The 23,642-nt window shown below is 45.2% G+C and overlaps 2 protein-coding genes across 2 annotated transcripts; one reads left to right on the top strand and one right to left on the bottom strand.

Moving 5' to 3' along the window:
• Positions 1-15,426: 15,426 nt before the first annotated feature.
• Positions 15,427-17,508, top strand: LOC125510085 (DNA polymerase delta subunit 4). Its single transcript, XM_048675179.1, has 3 exons — positions 15,427-15,559; positions 16,820-17,031; positions 17,128-17,508. Exons 2-3 carry the CDS (start codon positions 16,857-16,859, stop codon positions 17,346-17,348), a joined length of 396 nt encoding a protein of 131 aa, XP_048531136.1. The 5' UTR covers positions 15,427-15,559; positions 16,820-16,856; the 3' UTR covers positions 17,349-17,508.
• Positions 17,509-19,923: 2,415 nt separating this feature from the next.
• Positions 19,924-23,370, bottom strand: LOC125510084 (vacuolar protein sorting-associated protein 60.1-like; the record flags this gene model as incomplete). Its single annotated transcript, XM_048675178.1, has 4 exons — positions 19,924-20,204; positions 20,565-21,917; positions 22,949-23,100; positions 23,200-23,370. Coding segments are annotated over 3 exons (447 nt in total), but the record flags the coding sequence as incomplete, so codon positions are not given.
• Between the last annotated feature and the right edge of the window lie 272 nt (positions 23,371-23,642).

Raw genomic sequence — 23,642 nt, 5'->3', positions numbered from 1 at the left:
AGCCATCCCGCCCCAAAACCAAAGCCGTAAAACGGACGTAAAAACGCAAAACGGCTGACCGGATCAACATGGAGCTTGATGACGACACTGATGATCCAGAAGTTGAGGTAGAACTTGACTCACTTGGCTCTCTTTTCATGCATCTCATTAACAATGATCTTCCTCAGGAGGACGCAGAAGCTAGTCAAGCTGATGATGTAGAGGTAATTACCCTTTCCTCCGGTTCAGACTGTATGCCAACACAAAAAACTCGCCAAGCAGTCCGGAAAGTAAGCTTTTCTCATCCTCTTGCTCACTTGGATCCAACATTTATTTTGAAGACTCGACAGCATGAAGCTCGCCGGACAACCCGACACAGTGGCCAGCAAGTCACTTCAGCCGGTTTACCTGATACTCCGGTTCGGAAGCGCCGGTCTGAGGTCTCTCCTACTTCTGACCATTCTTACCCCAAGGCAGGTTATTTCAGACAGCCTCTTAATCCATCCGATTCAACTTATCAGGTGACACCTCCTTCATCTTCTGGCCAATCAACAGCAACTCAACTCCCCCTTTGAAAACTGTGGCTGGGTAAGTTGTAAAAACTTTTCCTTTCAATGCGTCATAAATCCTTTGAATAGGATGTTAATCCTCTTTTATTCTGTTTGTAGGGCCAAAGCCAGACCCAGCAAGAAAGCTCGGGTTACCAATCGGCCCGAAGACCCGGTCACCGAAGAAGAAGAAGAACCAAGAGGTGAATCGGAACAAACTCGTGAACCGGAAGGCCCTCATCCTGAAGCTACTTCTGATAACCCACCCCTTGAAGGCCAAAATACTGATGAACCAACAGACGCTGAGCCTGCTGTGCCCGATACTGAACCGGCAGAACCAAACCGGGCTAGTCCGGTGAAAGATGCTGAAATTCTAACATCATCAACCAAAAACCCTAAAGGCCAAGGTGATGACGTTATTATTACTGGAATAGGCCATAGCTCTCCTGGCCATCCTGTAGTTTTGACTCATCACAGTGCTAAGGAAGAGCAGGCTGCTAGAGAAAAAGGCAAATGGAGCAACGATTTGGCAAGTTATGCTCATCTCAACGCAGAGGAGCTTCACTCTGGATTCTTGAATCGCTTGCACGCAAACTAGGATTATGAAGCCGGTTTGGTAAATTTGATGAAGGGGCGATTGAAGGAAATATGCCCTAGAGGCAATAATAAAGTTATTATTTTATTTCCTTATATCATGATAAATTTTTATTGTTCATGCTAGAATTGTATTATCCGGAAACATAATACTTGTGTGAATACATAGACAAACTAAACGTCAGTCACTAGTATGCCTCTACTTGACTAGCTCGCTAATCAAAGATGGTTATGTTTCCTAACCATAGACATGTGTTATCATTTGATTAATGGGATCACATTATTAGGAGAATGATGTGATTGACATGACCCATTCCATTAGCTTAGCACCCGATCGTTTAGTATGTTGCTATTGCTTTCTTCATGACTTATACATGTTCCTATGACTATGAGATTATGCAACTCCCGTTTGCCGGAGGAACACTTTGTGTGCTACCAAACGTCACAGCGTAACTGGGTGATTGTAAGTGCATCTAGTGCCACCCCTAGTTGGTTTTGGAGGATTGACGACAAACCTAGTTGAGGGACTAATGTGTTTGTGAGAATTGCAGGATAACACAGGTAGAAGTCCCTCATTGATTCGGTTTTACTACCAGAGATGACCCCTAAAAATGTATGAAGACATTGAAGTCAAAGGTGGTATATGAAGATATTCACATTGAAGACTATGACAAGAGAAGACACGATATGAAGCCTATGGAGCTCGAAGACTTAGATCTTTCGTAGTTCTTTTTCTTTTGTGTTGAGTCATAGGAACCACCGTACTGTTAAGTGGGGTCCAGGAGAACCAGTTAGAATGACTGAAGTGATGCCTAAACCAAAAACCTATGTCTTCGAGTGAAGACAATGAGAGCGAATCTTGTCCAGAGCCGGACAAGTCAGCTTTGCTTGTAGCCCAAGTAAAGTTGCCATGAGAGTTTGAAATCTGACCGTTGAGACACGTGTCAGTTCCTTAGTGACCCAGGGTCATTTCAGACAAATCAGGTCGGGTTGCCAAGTGGCTATAAATAGCCCACCCCCTACAACCATAAACGGTTGGCTGCTCAGATTGAGAGTACGGCTTCTGTCGTTTGAGAGCAACCCACCTTGAAGCCTTTGAGAGAGAATTCCTTGCGAGGATAAAGCCCTAACCACCCAGAGCCAGAGAAAATTGGGCATCACTTAAGTCTTCTTGTCTGTGTGATCTGAAGACTTATTACACTTGAGGACTGTGCATCCTCCAGACGGTTAGGCGTCGCGTTCTGAGCATCCAAGAGACATTGTGGATTGCCAGTGAACGAAGTCTGTGAAGGTTTGGGAGTCTACCTTGAAGACTTACCAGAGTGATTGGGCGAGGACTATGTGACCTTAGCTCAAGGAGAATACGGTGAGGACTTGGTGTCCTGAGCTGCGTGTTCAGGACTAGGTGTCCGGGACTGTGTGTCCTAAGGTTTAAATACCTAGCCGCTCCAACCAGACATACAGTTTTCACAGCAACTGGAACTGGTCCAACACATCATTTTCTTCAACGAGTCACTGATTTCATCTTCACTTCTTTTTACTTACTGATTACTCATTGTGAAGTCATTGCATGTCTGTTCTATCTTTTGTCTTCACAACGTGAGTGTATGATCTGTTTGGCTTCATAATATCTTCCTACCTGATCCTTATTACACTGCAGCTATTTGTCACTGTGCTTTCACTCTGTTGATACTTGACCATGGCTTGCCTAGTGTAGTCTACCTTCCGCTGCATAGTAATAGGCATATCTCTGCTTTTTGTCTTCATAACTTCCACGTTTTGAAGACTTTCATAAAAATCGCCTATTCACCCCCCTCTAGTCGATATAACGCACTTTCAGTGATTATAAAGGAGCTCTACAGGTGTCTCCAAAGGTACATGTTGGGTTGGTGTATTTTGAGATTAGGATTTGTCACTCTGATTGTCGGAGAGGTATCTCTGGGCCCTCTCGGTAATGCACATCACATAAGCCTTGCAAGCATTGCAACTAATGAGTTAGTTGTGAGATGATGTATTAAGAAACGAGTAAAGAGACTTGTCAGTAACGAGATTGAACTAGGTATTGAGATACCGACGATCGAATCTGGGGCAAGTAACATACCGATGACAAAGGGAACAAAGTATGTTGTTATGCGGTCTGACCGATAAAAGATCTTCGTAGAATATGTGGGAGCCAATATGAGCATCCAGGTTCCGCTATTGGTTATTGACCGGAGACATGTCTCGGTCATGTCTACATTGTTCTCGAACCCGTAGGGTCCGCACGCTTAACGTTACGATGACAGTTTTATTATGAGTTTATATATTTTGATGTACCGAAGTTAGTTCGGAGTCCCGGATGTGATCACGGACATGACGAGGAGTCTCGAAATGGTCGAGATATAAAGATTGATATATTGGAAGCCTATGTTTGGACATCGGAAGTGTTCCAGGTGAAATAGGCATTTTACCGGAGTACCGGGAGGTTACCAGAATCCCCCGGTAACCTAATGGGCCTTAATGGGCCTAGTGGAGGAAGAGGAGAGGAGGCCTAGGGGCTGCTGCGCGCCCCTCCCCCCCAAGTCCGAATTGGACAAGGAGGGGGGGCGGCGCCCCCCCCCCCCTTTCCTTTCTTCCCTCTCTTCCTTCTTCCCCAAGTCCTAATCCAACTAGGGAAAGGGGGGGAGTCCTACTCCCGGTAGGAGTAGGACTCCTCCTGCGTGCCTCCTCCTAGGGCCGGCCGCACCCCCCTTGGCTCCTTTATATACGGGGGCAGGGGGCACCCCTAGACACACAAGTTGATCTCTAAGATCGTTCTCTTAGCCGTGTGCGGTGCCCCCTTCCACCATAGTCCTCGATAATATTGTAGTGGTGCTTAGGCGAAGCCCTACGACAGTAGAACATCAAGATCGTCACCACGCCGTCGTGCTGACGGAACTCTTCCCCGACACTTTGCTGGATCAGAGTCCGGGGATCGTCATCGAGCTGAACGTGTGCTAGAACTCGGAGGTGTCGTAGTTTCGGTGCTTGATCGGTCGGGCCGTGAACCGCGTTGTCATAACGCTTCCGCTATCGGTCTACGAGGGTACGTAGATCATACTCTCCCCTCTCATTGCTATGCATCACCATGATCTTGCGTGTGCGTAGGATTTTTTTTTTAAATTACTACGTTCCCCAACAACGATATGAGGTATTTTCTTCCTCCTTTGTATCTTGCTTTATAACCTGAAAATGCTAGCCCACATAGCCCCCAAGGGCCGGGTTATAATGTGAATCATAACCCGGGTCTTCGTAGCATTGTAAACCACTGATAAGAACCAGATTTACCCTTTAGCAAATAGATAGCTTTCTGCCGCGTATCCCTCAAAGGCCGGCTTAACTCTAGCAAGTTAATCCGGGTTTTAATCCATGCATCCGTTTTTGAATCAACATACATTAGCCCCCAAGTGTCAAGGATAATGTTTACATTGTTCTGGAGACTTGTATAAACTGCAGCAATTTAGAGCAAATAGGCATTAGCCCCCAAGTACGAAGTGCATAACCTGTTATGCGGTTTGTACTTTAGAATATGTACGTATCCTGTCATTTGATATATCTTCAATGTTTGCAGTCTGATCTAAGGAATAAAGAGACCCGAATCATTGACTTGCAAAACAATGTGAAGTCCCAAAACCAAAGAGGAGCTGATGAAAGCCCTAGCCGCCATGGAAAAACTCAAAGAATCTTTCAACAAAGACCGTGCTGAATGGGAGATCGAGAAATCCGGTTTAATAAAGAGTGCTGAAGACGCTAAGGATGCCTTGAAACCGGTTGTGGAAGAACTGGCTGGATTGAAACGACAAATTAACGCCATGACTTCTGCATCTTTGGTAAGTGTGCCCTTTATGTATTTGGTATAACTTGTGGAACCTTATCTTTGATCAGGATGCTGATGTTAAACCGTGACAGGCACCCGGATTGCTTGTCTTGGTACAGAAATGCGCATGAAACTCAAAGCGGCATATACATTGGTTGAACAGTTGTACTCTGGGTCTCAGCGGGCTATTTGCACGACAGCTTATAACAAACCGGCCCCAACTTTGATTAAAGAAACACTTGAGAAGTTGGCCATGTTACCATCCCGTATTGCCGAATTGAAGAGGGCAGCTGCCAGGTCCGGAGCTTTAACCGCACTTATTCGAGCCAAAGCCTGGATTCCAGACCTTGAAGCAGATGATATCATTAAAGGATATCCAGGTGTGAAGGAAGACGGTTCAAACTTTGATAACGATGACCTCCGGCGGCTGACCAAGCAGATGCGGCCAGTAGCCAGCAAACTGGCCGATGATACAGACTTGTCCCATTTTCAACCGGTTTATGACGCTGAAGGGAAAAGACAGCCAACCGAGATCCATGACGTTGAAGAACTTGTGCCTCCGATTCGTAAGCACACTTATGCTCCAGATATTAACCCCTCCAATCTTATCCATGAGGAAGCAGTATTTCAAGCTTTAATTGGAATCGATTGTCGACAGTTGATTTCCAGCGTCTGGGGAGGGATGAAGAAGTTCCCACACCAACTGACCCTCAACCATCAAACCGTCCAGACGAAGCGTCGTAAACCGGTCGCCGGTTTACTGGCCACCGTGTGCCGATCTTGTGTAAAACAATTATGCCATTGGAGCCGCTTTGAAGGCTTCTTGTAATAGGATAGCCAAAACTCTGTTATTTGTCATGCCATCGAGCATGTTTTGTAATGCCTCATGACAACGTGTGCCACCCTTTGGGATATATTTATGCATAACCCATGATGAATTGTGTTCCTATGTTGAACAACTTAAAAATGTCTAGCGGTTTACCGCTAGATAGGTCAGTATATCCAGGAAGTGTACAGTACATAGATGAAATAATCAAAGTGTTTGTACAAAAAGCAATATACATAATTGGTTGACCAACGGTGTATATGGCAAAGGTGTTAATACCAATTCGGAACGTTGATAACCCCATCTTTGTACTGCCGGTCTATATATTAAATCGGACCGGGATAACCACCGGGTTTTCTTTATAATACCAGTGATTTAGTCAAACCAGACCGGGTCAATAAACACCGGTTTATAACTGATCATATGCCAAAAACTTTGAGTTGAAAAGCAAACCGGGTCAAGGACGCCGGTTTATCAAAAAATACTTATGAACTTTACCAAATAAAACTCAAAAAGGAAAATATGCAAGGCTTTTTACGAGCTGCCAGGCTCCAAATCGAGGCTTTTCATGGGCTGCCAGGCCTCTGAGTTAAACCATTTAACAAATCCTTTTAAGATGGTCCTCCAATTAACCAATCATCGTTTTAACTTTGACAAGTTCAGGGTCTATAAAAGATTGACATGTCAAACGTTTGATGGGTCATACCAGGATTACCTGGACATGAGTGGCTTACTTGATGAAGGCAGGTTAACCTGGGGTTTTAGGTGAATACACCAGGCTTCCAAGCCATGGCTTGATAGCCAATTACAAGGGTCCTTTCAAACTCTTCTTTGCTTTGCAAAAAGAGCCCCCAAGTAACTTCGTGAGCTGTGCTCAGTGTGTGCCCATGTTTGAGTCTGTGCTTTATGCAACACTCTCTTTGGCTCCACATATTTTTCTTTTGTGGCCTAAATGCCTATCAATAGGTGTAGCTATGGTGTGATAACAACCAAGCCCCCTAGTGAGATCCCTTCGTGGTTTCAAAACCTATCAAGAGGTGTAGCTGTAGTTCAAATATGACCAAGTCCCCTAGTGATTTTATTTATATCCGTGCAACTGCTAAGACCAGATTAATAAAACTCCGCTTTGTCAGTTAACTCGTATAAGGCATACAAGATGTAAAAAGAATAGATACCCCGCTTATAACGGAGGCTCTGGTTTATTATATGATATATACACTGTCGTAAATATGTACAGATGAAGAGCCTATGGCTTCAAGTATAGTAAGGCCGAAGGAGAGCTATGTTCCATGGCCGCTTGGTCTCCTCCTCCGATTGACGTGAGTCTTTATGCTCTCGAACATCAATGAGGTAGTAAGACCCGTTGTGCAGATTTTTGCTGACCACAAAGGGTCCTTCCCAAGGTGGGGATAACTTGTGCATATCAGTTTGATCCTGGATGAGCCGGAGCACCAAATCGCCTTCTTGAAAGGTTCTGGTTTTAACCCGACGGTTGTGATAACGTCGGAGATCTTGTTGATAAATCGCCGGTCGTGCTACTGCAAGATCACGCTCTTCATCCAACAGGTCCAGAGAATCCTGACGTGCCTCTCATTATAAGCTTCAACATAAGCTGTCACACGGGGTGAGTCGTGACGGATGTCACTAGGACGAACGGCCTCTGCTCCATAGACCATGAAGAAAGGTGTGTAACCCGTAGACCTATTGGGTGTGGTGTTGATGCTCCATAACACAGAAGGTAGCTCCTCAACCCAACGACCCGGTGTTCACTTTAAGGGAACCATAAGCCTGGGTTTGATACCCCGTAGAATTTCTTGATTCGCCCTCTCTGCTTGACCATTAGATTGGGGGTGAGCCACCGATGCTAGATCAAGCCGGATGTGCTCACGTTGACAAAATTCTTCCATCTCCCCTTTTGACAGGTTAGTACCATTATCAGTTATAATGCTGTGTGGAAAGCCAAACCAGAATATCACCTTTTTGATGAATTGAATTGCCGTGGCTGCGTCACACTTGCTGACTGGCTCTGCCTCCACCCATTTGGTGAATTTATCAACTTCTACTAACAGATGGGTCTTTTTGTCCTTGGATCGCTAGAAGGGTCCAACCATATCAAGCCCCCAAGTCGCAAACGGCCACGTAATTGGAATCATCCGCAACTCTTGAGCCGGAATGTGCGCACGTCGGGCAAATTTTTGACACCTGTCACATCTCTTGACTAAATCTTCCGCATCAGCATGTGCCGTCAACCAGTAAAAACTGTGGCGAAAAGCTTTAGCAACCAAAGACTTTGAACCGGCGTGGTGACCGCAGTCCCCTTCATGGATTTCTCTCAAAATCTCACAACCTTCTTGAGGAGAAACACAACGTTGAATTGCTCCTGAAACACTGTAGTGATGTAACTCCCCGTTGAGTATGGTCATGGACTTAGAACGCCAGATTATCTGTCGAGCCAACGTTTCATCGTCTGGTAACTTGCGCCGGTTCATGTAAGCCAGATAGGGGAGTGTCCAATCCGGTATGGCATGCATAGCTGCCACCAACTGAGCCTCCGGATCAGGAATAGCCAGATCTTCTTTGGTTGGCACCTTGACTGGCGGATTATGCAATACATCAAGAAAGACATTGGGCGGGGCCGGTTTACGCTGGGAACCAATACGACTTAAAGCGTCCGCCGCTTCATTCTTCCGCCTGTCTATATGGTCCACCTGATAACCCTTAAAGTGACCAGCCACTGTGTCCACCTCTCGCCGATATGCAGCCATGAGTGGGTCCTTAGAATCCCAGGTGCCAGACACCTGCTGAGCCACTAGATCTGAATCGCCAAAGCACTTAACCCGGCTCAAATTCATCTCCTTAGCCATCCGAAGACCGTGGAGCAAAGCCTCATATTCAGCTGCATTGTTAGTACATGGGAACAATAAACAGAGGACATAACAAAACTTGTTACCTCGTGGGGACGTTAGTATGGCTCCAGCCCCCGAGCCCTCCAACTGTCTAGACCCATCAAAATGAATAGTCCAATATGTATTATCTGGTTTCTCTTCAGGTGCCTGTAACTCCGTCCAATCATTGATGAAGTCCACGAGTGCCTGGGATTTGATCGCTGTGCGGGGTATATATTTGAGCCCATGAGGTCCAAGCTCAATAGCCCACTTGGCAATCCGACTAGTTGCTTCTCTGTTTTGAATGATATCACCCAGAGGAGCTGAGCTGACCACTGTGATGGAATGGCCTTGAAAATAATGTTTAAGCTTCCGGCTTGCCATAAATACTCCATACGCCAGCTTCTGCCAATACGGATACCTCTGCTTTGACTCAATGAGCACCTCGCTGATATAATAAACCAGCCGTTGAACCGGATATTCCTTGCCAAGCTCCTTGCGCTCTACCACAATGGCTACGCTAACAGCCCGAGCATTAGCAGCCACATATAGTGATAGCGGCTCTTTATCGATTGGTGCTGCAAGCATGGGCGGTTCAGCTAGCTGCCTCTTCAGATCCTCGAACGCTTTATCAGCTGCCTCGCTCCAGACAAAGTTATCTATTTTCTTGAGCATCTGATATAAGGGGATGGCCTTCTCTCCAAGGCGACTGATAAACCAGCTCAAAGCTGTAATCCGGCCGGCCAGACGTTGAACATCGTTGATACATGCCGGTTTAGCCAGGGATGTAATTGTTGCAATTTTTTCCGGATTAGCCTCAATACCTCTGTTTGACACCAGAAAACCCAAGAGCTTGCCTGCCGGGACACCAAAGACACACTTCTCCGGATTGAGCATCATCTTGAAAACCCGGAGATTGTCAAAGGTTTCTCTTAAATCATCTATCAATGTCTCCTCCTTTCTGGACTTTACCACAATATCATCCACATATGCATGAACATTGCGCCCAATTTGCTTATGAAGGCAATTCTGAACACATCGCTGGTAAGTTGCCTGGGCACTCTTGAGTCCAAAAGGCATGAAAACATAGCAGAAGGCTCCAAAGGGAGTTATGAAAGTTGTCTTCTCCTGGTCCTTAACTGCCATCTTGATCTGATGATAACCAGAATACGCATCCAGAAAACACAAATGATCACAACCTGTCGTTTCATCAATTATCTGATCAATGCGAGGGAGAGCAAAGGGGTCTGCAGGGCAAGCTTTGTTTAAATCTGTGTAATCCACACACATACGCCAAGTGCCGTTTTTCTTAAGAACCAGCACTGGATTAGCCAACCACTCTGGATGAAAGACCTCTACGATAAACCATGCGACCAACAGGCGGGCTACCTCTTTACCAATAGCCTTACACCTTTCTTCATTGAAGCGGCGGAGAAACTGCCAGACCGGTTTAAACTTAGGATCAATGTTAAGTGTGTGCTCAGCGAGTTCCCTCGGTACACCTGGCATGTCAGAAGGTTTCCATGCAAAGATGTCCCGATTCTCACGGATGAACTCGATGAGCGCGCTTTCCTATTTGGGATCCAGGTTAGCGCTGATGCTGAACTGTTTGGATGAATCGCCAGGAACAAAGTCAACCATCTTAGTATCTGTGGTCGATTTAAACTTCAATGTCGGATCGTGTTCGGTAGTTGGCTTTTTCAGAGAAGTCATGTCTGCCGGATCAACTTGCTCCTTATAGAATTTCAGCTCCTCCGTGGCACAAACCGACTCAGCATAAGCCGCATCACCTTCCTCACATTCCAAAGCGATCTTTCTGCTTCCATGTACTGTGATAGTCCCCTTATGACCTGGCATTTTAAGTTGTAAATAAACATAACATGGCCTTGCCATGAATTTAGCATAAGCCGACCGCCCAAACAAGGTGTGGTACGGACTTTTGATTTTTACCACCTCAAACATCAATGTTTCTGACCTTGAATCATAATCATCCCCAAAAGCCACCTCTAAAGCTATCTTGCCAACAGGATATGCAGACTTACCGGGCACCACGCCATGAAAACGGTATTTGACGGTTTAAGATTCTTATCTGTCAACCCCATACGACGGAATGTGTCATAATACAGAATGTTGATACTGCTTCTGCCATCCATGAGCACTTTAGTAAACTTGTATCCCCCGACTTGCGGGGCTACCACCAGGGCCAAGTGACCCGGATTATCAACCCGAGGTGGGTGATCCTCCCTACTCCACAAAATGGGTTGCTCAGACCAGCGTAAGTACTAAGGCACTGCCAGTTCAACAGAGTTTACTACCCTTTTGTGAAGCTTCTGATCACGCTTACACAAACTAGTGGTGAAAACATGATATTGCCCGCTATTTAGCTGCTTGGGATTGCTCTGGTAACCCGACTGCTGTTGTTGCTGCTGATTCCCCTGATGGTTGTAGCCTCCCTGGTTGCTTTGGTGCCCTTGATTGATGTGTCCGGTTTGGTTGCCTTGAAACCCTGAACCGGAACCAACACCTCCGTAACCCGGCCCGTGGAAACCACCTCCTGAACCGCCGGGCGGGCCATTATCATACTGGAACATATTGAAATTCTTGAAATCCCGCACGATATAACAGTCCTTCCAAAGATGCGATGCTGGCTTCTCCTTTGATCCATGCTTTGGACAGGGCTGATTTAACAGGCGCTCCAAATTAGGGCCTGAACCTCCTCCCCTCTTGGGCTGCTTGCCCTTACGGCGCTGGCCATTCTCCTGAGCATTGGTGTTAGCAACAAAGTCCAAGCTGCTGACGGCCTTGCGCTTACCGTTGTTCCCATGGCCTGCCGGATTAGGCTGCTGACCCTTGGCGTTGCCGTTCTTTTTCCCTTTCTCCGGTTTGTCCTCCTCTGAATCCGGGTCCTTGGTGTTATCTGAATCGGCGTATTTAACCAAAGCGGCCATGAGCGTTGACATATCGTTGCAGTGACGTTTGAGCCTTCCTAATTTCTGCTTGAGCGGCTTGAAACGGCAATTGCCCTCTAATGTTAACACTGCGGTGTCTGCATTGATACGATCTGATGAATGCAGAATCGCTGAGACCCGTTTAACCCAATGGGTCGTGGACTCCCCTTCCTCTTGGACACAAGCGGCCAGATCCACGATTGACATTGGCTGCTTACAAGTATCTTTGAAATTCTGGATAAACCGGTGCTTCAATTCGGCCCATGATCCGATAGAGCTAGTTGGCAAGCTCTTCAACCAAGTACGAGCTGTTCCTTCCAACATCATGGTGAAATATTTAGCACACACTGCCTCATCCACATCTAGCATCTCCATTGCCATCTCATAGCTCTCCACCCACGCCTCTGGTTGCAAATCAGCGGTGTAATTTGGTACCTTACGAGGTCCCTTGAAGTCCTTGGGCAGTCTCACGTTACGCAAAGCGGGGGTGAGACATGGCACCCCTAAGGAACTGAATACCACACCTGGCTCTACTGAAGCCGTAGGGTGAACCGGTTGGGAGGGCTGCCAGGCGTGAAGCGGCGACCACAATATTGTCCAACGGGTTGGAATAATGCCCAGGAGGCGTTGGTACATACTGTGGCACAACGTTGTTTTGGCGAGGTGGGTCCATCGTGCGCGGTTGAACCGGCGCTCCTATTCCCGGTGCCTCCGCCCGGTTTAGTATGGGTTGGTTACTAGCTCCTGCTCCTGGTGTGTTGAAGAGATTCTGCGGCTCATAAACCGATGGGAGACACGATCGGTACCTTCTTCTCATGACTTCCTCTGAAGCATTCTGATCCAGTCTAATCCGGTAGGCCTGTGCTTCCAATTCAGCCCGCTCTGTAGCCATCCTAGCATTCTCTGCCGCCAGGTCCGCTTTAGCCTGAGCTATCTGATCTTTCACCTTTGCAATCTCCGCATTGTGCTGATCCCTGGCTGCTGCATCCACCTCTGCGACCATCAACGTTGCCAAAGCGTCAAATAAATCAGACAGGACTTGGGCCGGAGGCGACGCAGAGCTTCCTGCCCCTGCCGGTGTAGCCGTCGTTGAACCGGAGAGTATTGCTGCGGCGGTCGATGAATGAGGCGCTGATTGTGTGCCGGCCATGAAGATGGCGGCCCGGTTTGGCAGATCAGGGGAATCCGGAATACTGTTGCCCTTGGATCCTCCATCAATCCGGTCGTCCTGCAACTGATAAAGCGATTCGGTCTCTCGAGAAGACTCATCGTCAGAACAGACCACGGTCTCTCCATCGGACACCGGCCCATCCTCGTATCTCGATCCATGGATGAAACCTACGAAAACATGCCTTGCCTCGGGCTGAACCGGCGAAGAACTTGCACGCCGAGCCGTTTTGATGATGTCGGTGCAGATGTCCGGCTCAGGGGCCGGTTCGCCGATCTTGCCGATGAAGACGTGAATCCCACTGAAGGGGACCCGGTACCCGTACTCGATTGAATCGGCCTCGGGACCCCATCCTGCATTGTCGATGTAGAGCTTGCCGCGATGACTCTTCGTCATCCGGCCCATAGCGTATCCCTTAAGTCCATCAAAGCTGCCCTTCAATAACTCAAAACTATCGTGCGATAGCCCCACGGTAGGCGCCAACTGTCGTGGGTTTGTCACGGCAGATGTCCTTGTGAAAGGACTTAGTCGTAGAGCCATCGCTACGGGTTAGCTCAAAGGGGTTAAACCGGACAAGGGGACACGGGGATTTTATACTAGTTCGACTCCTTCAAGGAAGGTAAAAGCCTACGTCTAATTATGATTGGTATTGCTAGGGTTTCGAAGGCCAGGGAGCGAATCCGCTTTGTCTGGCTCCCGAGTTGTTGTCTGTCCCTAAACCGCGGCCGCGTCGTCCCTTTACATAGGTTGACGCCCGCCGGGCTACAGAGTCCCGAAGCCGGATCATAATGTATCCGGTTTGGTCTCTGTCCTTCCTATCTTATAATACAAGTTACATGACTAGGTCGGTTACATTTACAGGCTTTAACCCGTCTTTGGGCCCTGGGCCTTCGTGAAGCGCCATCATCCTTGCATTTTCATGGGCTTCTAATCTTCAGGAGTTAACCCGGCTACAGAAGGCCGGTTTACCTCCAGTAGTAATATCCCCAACAATGTTCATCTTAAAAAATAGTACTCCCTCCGTCCCATACTAATTGTCACTAAAATGATGCATCTAGACGGGGGAAGTATGATGTAAGATGTTGTGTACCTTAATTTTCCCACACAAATCTAACTAATAAGATATAGCCACGTCAGGCTGAATGATGAAGATGGTGCACTAGCTAGAGGTGGGGAGGGAGGGGAGCGAGTTGAATGGGAGACTACAAGTTTTAACATTTTTGGTTAGTTTTTTTTCCAGTTTTTTTGTTACATCTGTTTTTTATTCTTTTTCTTATTTTTTGTTTCTTAGTACACCTTCCCTATATTTCTTGTTTTGTCTTAGGTAGATGAACTTTTTTTTCCTAGAATGGTTTCATAATGTTGTGTTTCTTTTATTTTCAATTTATTTCTTTCATTTTTCATTTTATTTCTTTTATTTTTCATTTTATTTTCTTAACAAAATTAATTTTCCTGGGTAAATATACAAAGGTTTTATGAGAAACGTAGCCGCTTTTTGGATATTCATGGTTTTTAATTTCAGTTTTAGAAAAATTTCGGCACCAACCGAAATCACCAAAATTCAGTTAATTTCACTTATTTTAGTTTGCATTTTGGCCCAATGACCGAAATATTCACTTGACTTCAATTAAATATTTTAAGTTTTTGAAGAATATTTTGGAAAGATATTTGAATTCCTGTGCATTGTTGAAACCGCTGAAATATTTTGGCCGAAACGTAATTGTTTTAGTATATACTGAAATTCAGTGAATTTCATCGAAATCACACTGAAAGTGAAAACCATCATATGTGAATGTTTTATTATTAAAGCAGAGCATCTATGTCATTACGATATATAAACATTTTCTACAAACAGGAATATATTTTCAAAATGTATGAAACGTTTTTTAAGGACATGGATTTTTTTTGACATACATAACCTATTTTCTAAAACATATGGATATTTTTCATTTACTAGGGCATTTAAAAAATCCATGGATATTGTATGCATAAATGAAAATTGTTGGTATACACTTTTTTCTAGAAATACATGATTTTTTAAATTTATGTCACATTATTTGTTCCTAACTTTTAATACAGACTAGATGATACCCCGCACGTTGTTGCGGAAATATTTTGCAACATATTTTCAATGTGATTCGTTGTATGAATAATGAATAACTGAAGTAATAATATAAAAGCTAAAACTGAAAATACATATAATTTATTATGTTTGATTACTATATAATTTTAAAAAAATTATTAAATCTAAATAGCATAGTAGAATGAAAATTCTGTTGGATGTTTGCATGTTGAGATGAGTCTTTTTTTCATGCATGTTTAATGATGAAGTGACATGCTTGCATGTTGGGAGACATATGATAGTGGAGGTGGGCCTTTTCTCATGCATGCTATGGGATGATGTGGCATGCTTGCATGTTGAGAGAAATAGTTAGTGGGGGCTAGCTATTTAGATATAGAAGATTAGATAGATAAGTAGAAATAAATATTATTTAAAGACTTGAAAAAAAGGAAAAAACCAATACCTGATATTGGGCTGAACCAAGGCCGGGCCATCCATGATGCGACTCTGTAAAAAAAATCGGCTCCAGCTGGGCTAACAAGGCCTACGTTACAGCTTTTAAGGCCACGATACAAAATAATGTCAAACACGACACGAGAGAAGCGAAGAAAAAGAAAACGAAAGAGGCGAAAACCTGATTCGCTACCGACCTGACCTCGCCGCCGGTCTCCGATTCTCCGCTCGCCTGCTCTGCTCTGCTCCGCCGCCTCTCCGGTACGCCCTCGGCTCGATCTCAGAAAGTCTCTCAAGCTTCCCTGCGTACCCTCCGCCAACCTCCGCCGGACTTGGAACTGCCTCCGCAAGTCCGACGAAGGTCTCTGCGGGGACTGGGATTGGGATAGTTTTTTTTTTCTATTTTCGGGAAGGGATTGGGTCTGATGACTGAGCGAGCTCTTTGAGTTGGAGGTAGAGCGTCAGATTAGCAAGGGGAGTGACCGCCAGCATGCCGTCTTAGCATCGTTTTGCCCCTCCTTTTTGGCGATTTTGGAGCGGGTAAGGGGAATTTATGTAACCACATCTGTTCGTCGCGTGTAAGACAGGAGTCTGCATTATGTGGCTGGTTGTGATACCGGAAGTTTGGATTTTTAAGTCAACAAGGGGGTGATGGAGGTAGAATAGAGGACGGCGCCAATAACATCTCCACTGGAGTTTTGGAGGATCAGGTTCAGTAGCTGAACATGTGCATAGCCGGAATGAGTCTCAAGAACCAAGATGTGTGTATTCTTACCTTTTGTTTTAGGCGTGACCGCATTGTGGTATCAATGCATTTCAGTGCCTTAAGCTTACTGCTTAGCATACATAGAAAAAATCTGTTCTGTTCCTTCGGATTCTGCTTCTAGTGCACGGGTGCATACGAAGAGCTTGAAATGACAGAGATCGGTAGGCCTTTCGTTGTTTGGCTGTCGACGGTATAGTATATGGTTGTGAGGAAGGATATTGCTTTGTGTGTTCTATTCATGCCTGTTACCTGTTTTATTTATGGTCCATGGTTTCGCGATTGCTCCATTTGTTCTGACTTAGGCAGGCGAGCGGACTATTTTGCTTTTGAACTGGCTGGGTTAATGTTAGTACAACCTATGTGCAAATATCACTTAGTAGTAAATGAGATGCATATATTAATTATTCAGTTGCTGGTTCTTGCAGTATATGTTTCGCACCTAGTTTATTGTAGTCTTAAATCATATGACGTTTACAAATCGTCATAGAAATATTCATATTCTCATAGACAGAACAACGTCAGCTTTCAGATTCCTTCTATTAAGATGGGTCGTTAGTGTTGGGGAGTCAGGACTTGGCGGCTATGTAGGACCTATGAACAAACATTGAAAAGTTTCTGCTGTTGCCATCATGCCATGTTCACATTGTACTTATTATAGCTGATAGCATTCTTTGTGGCGAAATGAATAAAATGCAAATGAAGGCCAAAAGCTACAGCAGAAGTGATTTTCAGTTTCTGTTGGGGGGCTTTTACAGGAAAAGGAAAAACAGTAGTACTGAATAATAGACAAGGATGGCTTCTACTGGCGTGAAAGATTTCTACCGGCAGAAGAAGAAAGGAGGTGCCGGCAAAACTTCAGCATCTTCCAAGAAGAAAACACAGAATTACACTGGAGGGGCCTCTGTTGGGGCTTCAAATAAGGCTCAGACAGCAGCACTAATTTCTCACGGATCCTTAGACCTCAAAGGTACTTTGCTGGAGAGATTGTCATGTGCACAGTGGAAACTTGCCCATGCTTTTTGTTTACAAACCATAATTTTTGCTTATGACCATATTGTTGCAGATGATTTCAGTGAGCAAGAGGAGCAGCTGCGGCAGTTTGACATGGACATGAAGTTTGGCCCATGCATCGGTGTCAACCGGCTTCAGCGCTGGGAGCGTGCTTCCGCCATGGGCCTCCAGCCACCGCCCCACCTTCATGATCTCCTAGCGCGTGCCTCCTCCGGAAACAACCGCAACAACGGCGGCCCCTCCCCTGAGTGCCTCTGGGAGGGTAAGATCTAGAATCAAGTTTCTTCCGCCAAGAGTGTTCCATGGCAACCTAGCAAGGCTTGCCTACTGTTTGGGACCATGTAGTTTAGTCTGAAATTTTACCGCGCGAAACTCTCGCTGTTGTACTGAATCCTTGTCTGGTTTCCTTATCAGATGTTGCTACTTCCACTCTTGCCAGTGTCATCTTCAGTTTGCCCCGCGCAAGTTGCTTAATTGTGCCTTTTTTTTTCTTCTTCAAAATTATGCCATCCTCGAGAGGATTTAATGGGCAGGTCCGTTTCTGTCTGATTCTTGTCCAGTAAGTACGGTTTTTTTGGTTTGCTCGTTTGTCAGGCGAACCAAACAACAAATTCATGGGCCATGACGGTGAAGTACACACAGAATTTGAAACCATGACCGAGAGGAACTCTGTCACTGTAGCACTGTAGCGTGACTTTGCACATAGGGAAGAGTTGAGCAGCACAGCTCGTGCCTTGGTACATTTCGTGTCTCCGTGTCTGATGGGACGAGATGCCGTGCCAGGTACATACTCGTCCACTACTACAGTGTTCGACTCAGAGCCACTACTACAGTGTTCGACTCAGAGGCACTGCCTGTCTTGGTCGACACTTGTCGTCGTCAGCTACAGCGTCCAGGCCGCTCCGCTGACTCGGTCTCTGTTTCCGTTCGTGTTTCGTGTCGGGCTGTGAGCGGCCGGATCGTCCGACTGTTTTTAGCGAGGATTCACTTTCAGTTTCGGTGAATGATACGCATACGGTACACGACAGTTGCTATTTTGTTCTCCGCTCCTTGTGAAGAAAACGATGTGATTGTCACCAAGTTCCCATCGATCTTCCGTACGTGCTCCTGTTTCTTGATCTTTCGTTAGCAACTCTTTTTCAGGAGGTTGAAACTTCAATGATGTACATGTCCATTTTTATTGTATTATATAACAAAACTGGATGTGCTCTGACCTAGCCTCAACACACCATCTAATCAATGGCCTGGCCAAGCCGCCCCATGGCGAACCGAGGGAACCAACCAGTCTAGCAGACTCCAACACACAGCGCATGTGTACGCTCTAAAATCCGCCACAACCATGTTCCACCGTCCCATCTTCAGAAAGGATCAACGCATTGACCTTGCCAAGCCCAATCGTCGTCGATGCCACCACGAAGCCAAACAGTGCCACCATCCTGCGCTCATCCATCAAGACAAATTCATCCCCGAGACTCTGTTGCACCCAAGACCCGTCTTCGTCGATGCGGTAGATTCCATGCCGCTCCACCTCCTGAATACTCTATCAACTATCTGCTTCAAAACGATGCTCTTGAGAGGCATAACGGGACCGCAAGCTGTCATAGCTACATCTCAAGAAGTACTTTAACGTATACCCGAGCTTAATTAGTTTACTGGGCTACCTATATTGGAGCGATCGACACATATGCAAGTTAGTCTTTGCATAATGCACGTGAAAATAATCTTAAGGATAATGTAATTTTTATTATATTTGAGATGCTTTGTAATTTCTATAAATTTTGATAATAGATCTAAATCATTATTGTTAAAAAAAACAATTTCAAGGAAGATGGAGGTTATCCAACATCTTGCTTGTTTAAGCATGGGCGATTAGACCATGGTTAATAACAAAGCCTGTTGCTGGCTATATGCCAATGCCACATCACATGAAGCCTGTATAAAAGCACACTAATACAATGGTTTGACTGTATGCTAGCTAGTACTACTATTTAATGTTTACATGTAAAGAGAGGCAGGTATACACTCTTGATTGGTGCAAGGGGAGGCAAAATTTCGTGTTTTGACCCTTTTCTGATCTCTATTCAAGATCTGACCCTAGTTTGAAAAAAAATCAAGATCTGATCATTTTGCTACCGTCAGGATCCATGACGGTAGGGTGTAACAGCCTATCGTCAGAGACCCTGGTGGTAGGAAACATCTCTACCGCCAAACAGAATGGCGGTAGCATGTACAACCCTACCGCCAAGGTGCTCGGCCATAGGCACGAACACACACTGTGTTCAATACTTAGCAAATTTTTGCGGTAGGGCATGCAACCACTACAAAAACTATGTCAATTTGTGACCCTCACTATTGGCCCCTGAAAGGTCATAGTTTTTTATTTGCGACCTTTTTGTGACCAAAAACAGAAAGTCAAAAGCTGGCGGTCGTAAATTGAAATTAGAGACCTTCTCTGTGAGAAGGGTCGTAGACGTTTACGACCAAAACAGAAGGTCGTTGAACCCATGACCTTTTGTTTTGGTCACTGGTTGTCCGCCCAGGCCACGTCGGATCCGGCGTGGCAAAATTGCGACCAATTGAAAAGGTCAAAAATTAGAATCGGCCCGATCCAATTGGTTGTTTATATGGGCCAAGCCCATTAATTGAGCCTTTTTAATATAATTTTTTCTGTTAATTTTCACTAGCTACATGGGCCAGACCCAGTAATTCAGCCTTTTTAATTGCTTTGCCTATCCCTTTTGACAGTTTTTTTGGTTTTGTATTTTTCTGGGCCATTTCTTTGCTGGGCCTCTCAAGTTTTCCCCTCAGAAAATAATTGTTCAATATATATTGTGCTGGGCCGAAATAATTGATCTAATCCAACTCTTTTTATTATGTCATTGACATTACAACACATCACAATACAAGCTATCTTGGGCCTAGCCCAGTTCCGATACATTTTCAAAGCAACATGGAATATTATAGGAACCCAAAATATCTTTACATGCATTCATTCTAGCAGTACATATCTTTACATCCAAGGAACCAGTAAGTGCCAAACAAAACTATTCTACAACAAAGAAAAGAAAATAGATGACAAGACACAGAAGTTCCTATTGTGCTCCTCCTTCAACATTTGAAAACCTTCACCTGGCAGTAGATCAATCATGAGTGAGAAACAATACAGCAGCAAAACAATACAGAAACAATACAGTTGATTATTCAAAGAAGTTAAACTAAGTGCAGGTCACCCAAAACTGAATTTCTTGCTATCCAAACAACACAAACAGCAGGGAGATGGTTGCATAGATACAAATCCATGTGGTAGCAGCAAAATTGGCCAATCTGGACCGCATCTTCCCTGCTTGGTACTAACTAAATAAAAAAACTAGACTTGTTCATACAAATCCCTCTTGAATTCCTTGACACAACCAGGATTTGCATCAAATATTCCTTAATTTAGCGGCATTAGTAAGCAGAGAAAGAGGGGGAGGGAGATGGGGATGCTACCTGCCGTGGTGGGTCGTCGTGGCCGTGCTTGATCTCGGGCAGGACCTCTTGGTCGCACTAGGGGCAGAGGAGAAGGCCTCTCATGCCCCTCCTCCTCGAGCAGAGCAGGGCCGACGGCTAGGTGCGCCCCTCATCCTCATCCTCCTTTAGCAGGGCAGCATCTGTTACAATTTGTGTTAAAATCTCCTAGGAGTTCAAAGGCTGGAAACAATCATCTAGTTAGATTGTCAAAAAAGATCAAGTAATACCAAAAGGAACAGAAACCTGGTCTTAGCAAGCATAGTACGCTTCAGCAAACATGCAAGCCAGCAAATATAAAAGATATGTACTAGACTTGGGTACACGAGATCAGTTACTGGAAAATTACACCAGGTCAGATTATCGAAGAAAGGTGCAACCAACACCAAATTCTTCTATCCAGGATCAAGTGATGTGGCGCAAGAAGACATATCTGTGCAAATACTTGACTAACACTATGATATTTTATCTGTGCAAGAAGACATACATGTCCAGCAAGCCTAATTAATAGTGTCAAACTGTAGCTATAAATAGCACATCAGCATCAACATAATATCAGAGATGTGATACCACCGTTTACTAGTGCTAATGAAAATTTGCTACACCAATTTTGACTAGCAGGTAAAGGTTTCAGCAATAGTTTGGAAATCTACAAACAGAAGACTGAGGCAATGGTTGCTTGGTACTTTTCCTGTTTGAAGATCAACCTTTCACACTGATTACTGTCAAACATAAAAGATGGCAATACATATTCAGTGCTTCGGAGAATCAGACAGTTCTCAGAATAATAATACAAGAAAAAAGGAACACACACATCATGCAACATATAAAAGAATTATGCATCGATCATCCATTAGGGGTCCAAGATCATGTTATAAGTTCTCAAAATAATTCAGAATAGTTGCCACTTAGAGTCATCAATACCAACACAACAACAGTCAACATTTCCTTTTCAGATTTAGTGCATAGATAGTATTTCCTTTAGGTTAATCACATATGCATGTATGTATGAAGCAGAACATGAAAAGAACAACATCTAATTAACTTGATTGCCTTGCAGATGACACACAAGATGAAGAGCACTTGGACAGAAGCTACTATACTTGTGGATGTAATTAACCTAATCTAATGTGATGGGAACATCACAATTCACAAGCAAGCACCCATACTCTCAAATTTAGTATACAGTTACTAACTGAAATAAGTTCAGTTCAAAGTAGAGTAGAGAACAAGAAACAGAGCTGCTTCATGGCACTGCTGCCGTTTTGCCGCAGGTGAGTTAGACTTCCGAACGACACCAGTATTGTGCCCCACATAAGATTGCTTAGCAAGTCCCTGCAATTAGTTGAGCACACATCATTAGACCGACTAACAACCTTGCAGATAGTTGGCTCTCACGTAACTGAACATACAAGCAACGAAAGCACCCAACATTTTTATTTTAGCAGCCAGATTAATAAATGTATACCAAACAAACAAAAATTGCAATGAGTTAGTATGAACCATGTAATACATACACTTCAATACGTATCCTAGTTCATCGTCATCACCTGACGATCTTAATAATTACATAATATAGTTATCATCATATACAGAATTATAGTAGCAGCAGCCAACACTAGGATACGTAACTCGTGAACTAATTGCCTGAGCAGTATGAAAGTTGTTCAGTCATGTTTTCTTTCATACTAGTTTATTAGGTAATCTTCAGCTGTGTAGTTTATGTTTACTAAGGTCCATCATTTGAAATAAAAAATCTGCATGGCTTATGTTTAGTAATTAAGGTCCATCATTTCAACTCCCTCAGCCCCGTGCACACCCTAATTCAGATCCAGTGCGGCGACCACAAGGGCCTCCTGTACGACATCATGAGAACAGTCAAGGACTGCAACATCCAGGTAACAACAAAGTTCAGGACCATAAAATAGATATCATGGCCACTTAACTACAATGATTCTTCCTACTGTTGGCATCCTTAGAAGTGAAAGCTTCTGCTAGCCATCCTTAGAACAGTCGTGGAACCAACATGAAGGTAAGAACAAAGCAGAAGTGAAAGCTTCTGCTGGTATATGAATTCTGAACCACACATTCTAAGAGAGGGTGGGATGTGCTAAATTTGTTTTCTAACAAAAACTGGTTTGGTAGGTGTGGTCTGCTAGGTGAGAAAAACATTCTAAAATTGTTTTGCAAATGCAAGTTGCCATCTAGACGTCTAATGGTGGCCACATCTCCTGGAAATTGCATGTCAGCATTAGCTGAGCAGCTGCAAGTGCTCATCATTATCATCCACTAGTCGAGCAGAGAAAAAGAAATAAATTAAGAAGGGGGTTGGGTTGGGGTTTGTGGCAGGTTGAGATACTGCATACATCTTGCGCTGGTTGAGGATCCTCATGGCGCGCGCCTTGACGGCCTCCTGCGCGGGTCCAGGCCTGGTCTTCTTGATCTGCTCCTTGTAGCGCGCCAGCTCCGCGTCTAGCTTCTTGATCTTCTCGTACACCGTGTCCCCCCGCTTGTATATCTGCACCAATCCATCCCGCCAGCCATGGATTCCATGAGAAGGGGATCGAATCCAACCCTAGCTAGCTGAAAACTGAGGAATCGAAGAGAAGATGCGTACCCGGTCGGTGGCGTCCTGGATGGACGGCGGCGGGTCCTGGCTCTTCTTGGCCCCGAAGATCTTCTTCGTCGCTCCCTCCTCCTCGGCGCGCGAGATCGGTCGAATCGAACTGCCTCTCGAGGTTGATGGCTTCGATTGGATTGCTAGCGAGGGTCCCTGGGATTGACTATCTCAGGATCGAATTGTTGCCGTCTCGAGAAGGATTGGGGATGGAATCGGGAGGGGAATCGGGAGAGCGAAGGAGGGTTCTGTCTGTCGAGGATGGATTTGAATCAGATCGCGAGGGCGGAGGGAGGCGGCGTAGGGGAAGGGAGGGAGGAGGCGGGCGGCGCAGGGGAGGGGAGGGAGGATCGCGTGGAAAGAAGTAGAGGATGTCGCCGGGCAGTCGAGGAGTGGGGGAGGAGGTCGCCGGCGGGGCTGAGGCTGGGGTCGGGGGAGTGGAG

Source organism: Triticum urartu, chromosome 5 (assembly GCF_003073215.2).
Source record: "Triticum urartu cultivar G1812 chromosome 5, Tu2.1, whole genome shotgun sequence".
NCBI lineage: Eukaryota > Viridiplantae > Streptophyta > Magnoliopsida > Poales > Poaceae > Triticum > Triticum urartu.
Note: the sequence above shows the minus strand (reverse complement) of the source record. Positions and strands in the feature narration are given on the sequence as shown.

Bases quoted from the DNA above. Each gene is read 5' to 3' on its own strand.
- LOC125510085 (XM_048675179.1), top strand. From the start codon at position 16,857: ATGGCTTCTACTGGCGTGAAAGATTTCTACCGGCAGAAGAAGAAAGGA. The intron at 17,032-17,127 runs GTACTTTGCTGG...ATATTGTTGCAG, and splicing joins CGGATCCTTAGACCTCAAAG to ATGATTTCAGTGAGCAAGAG.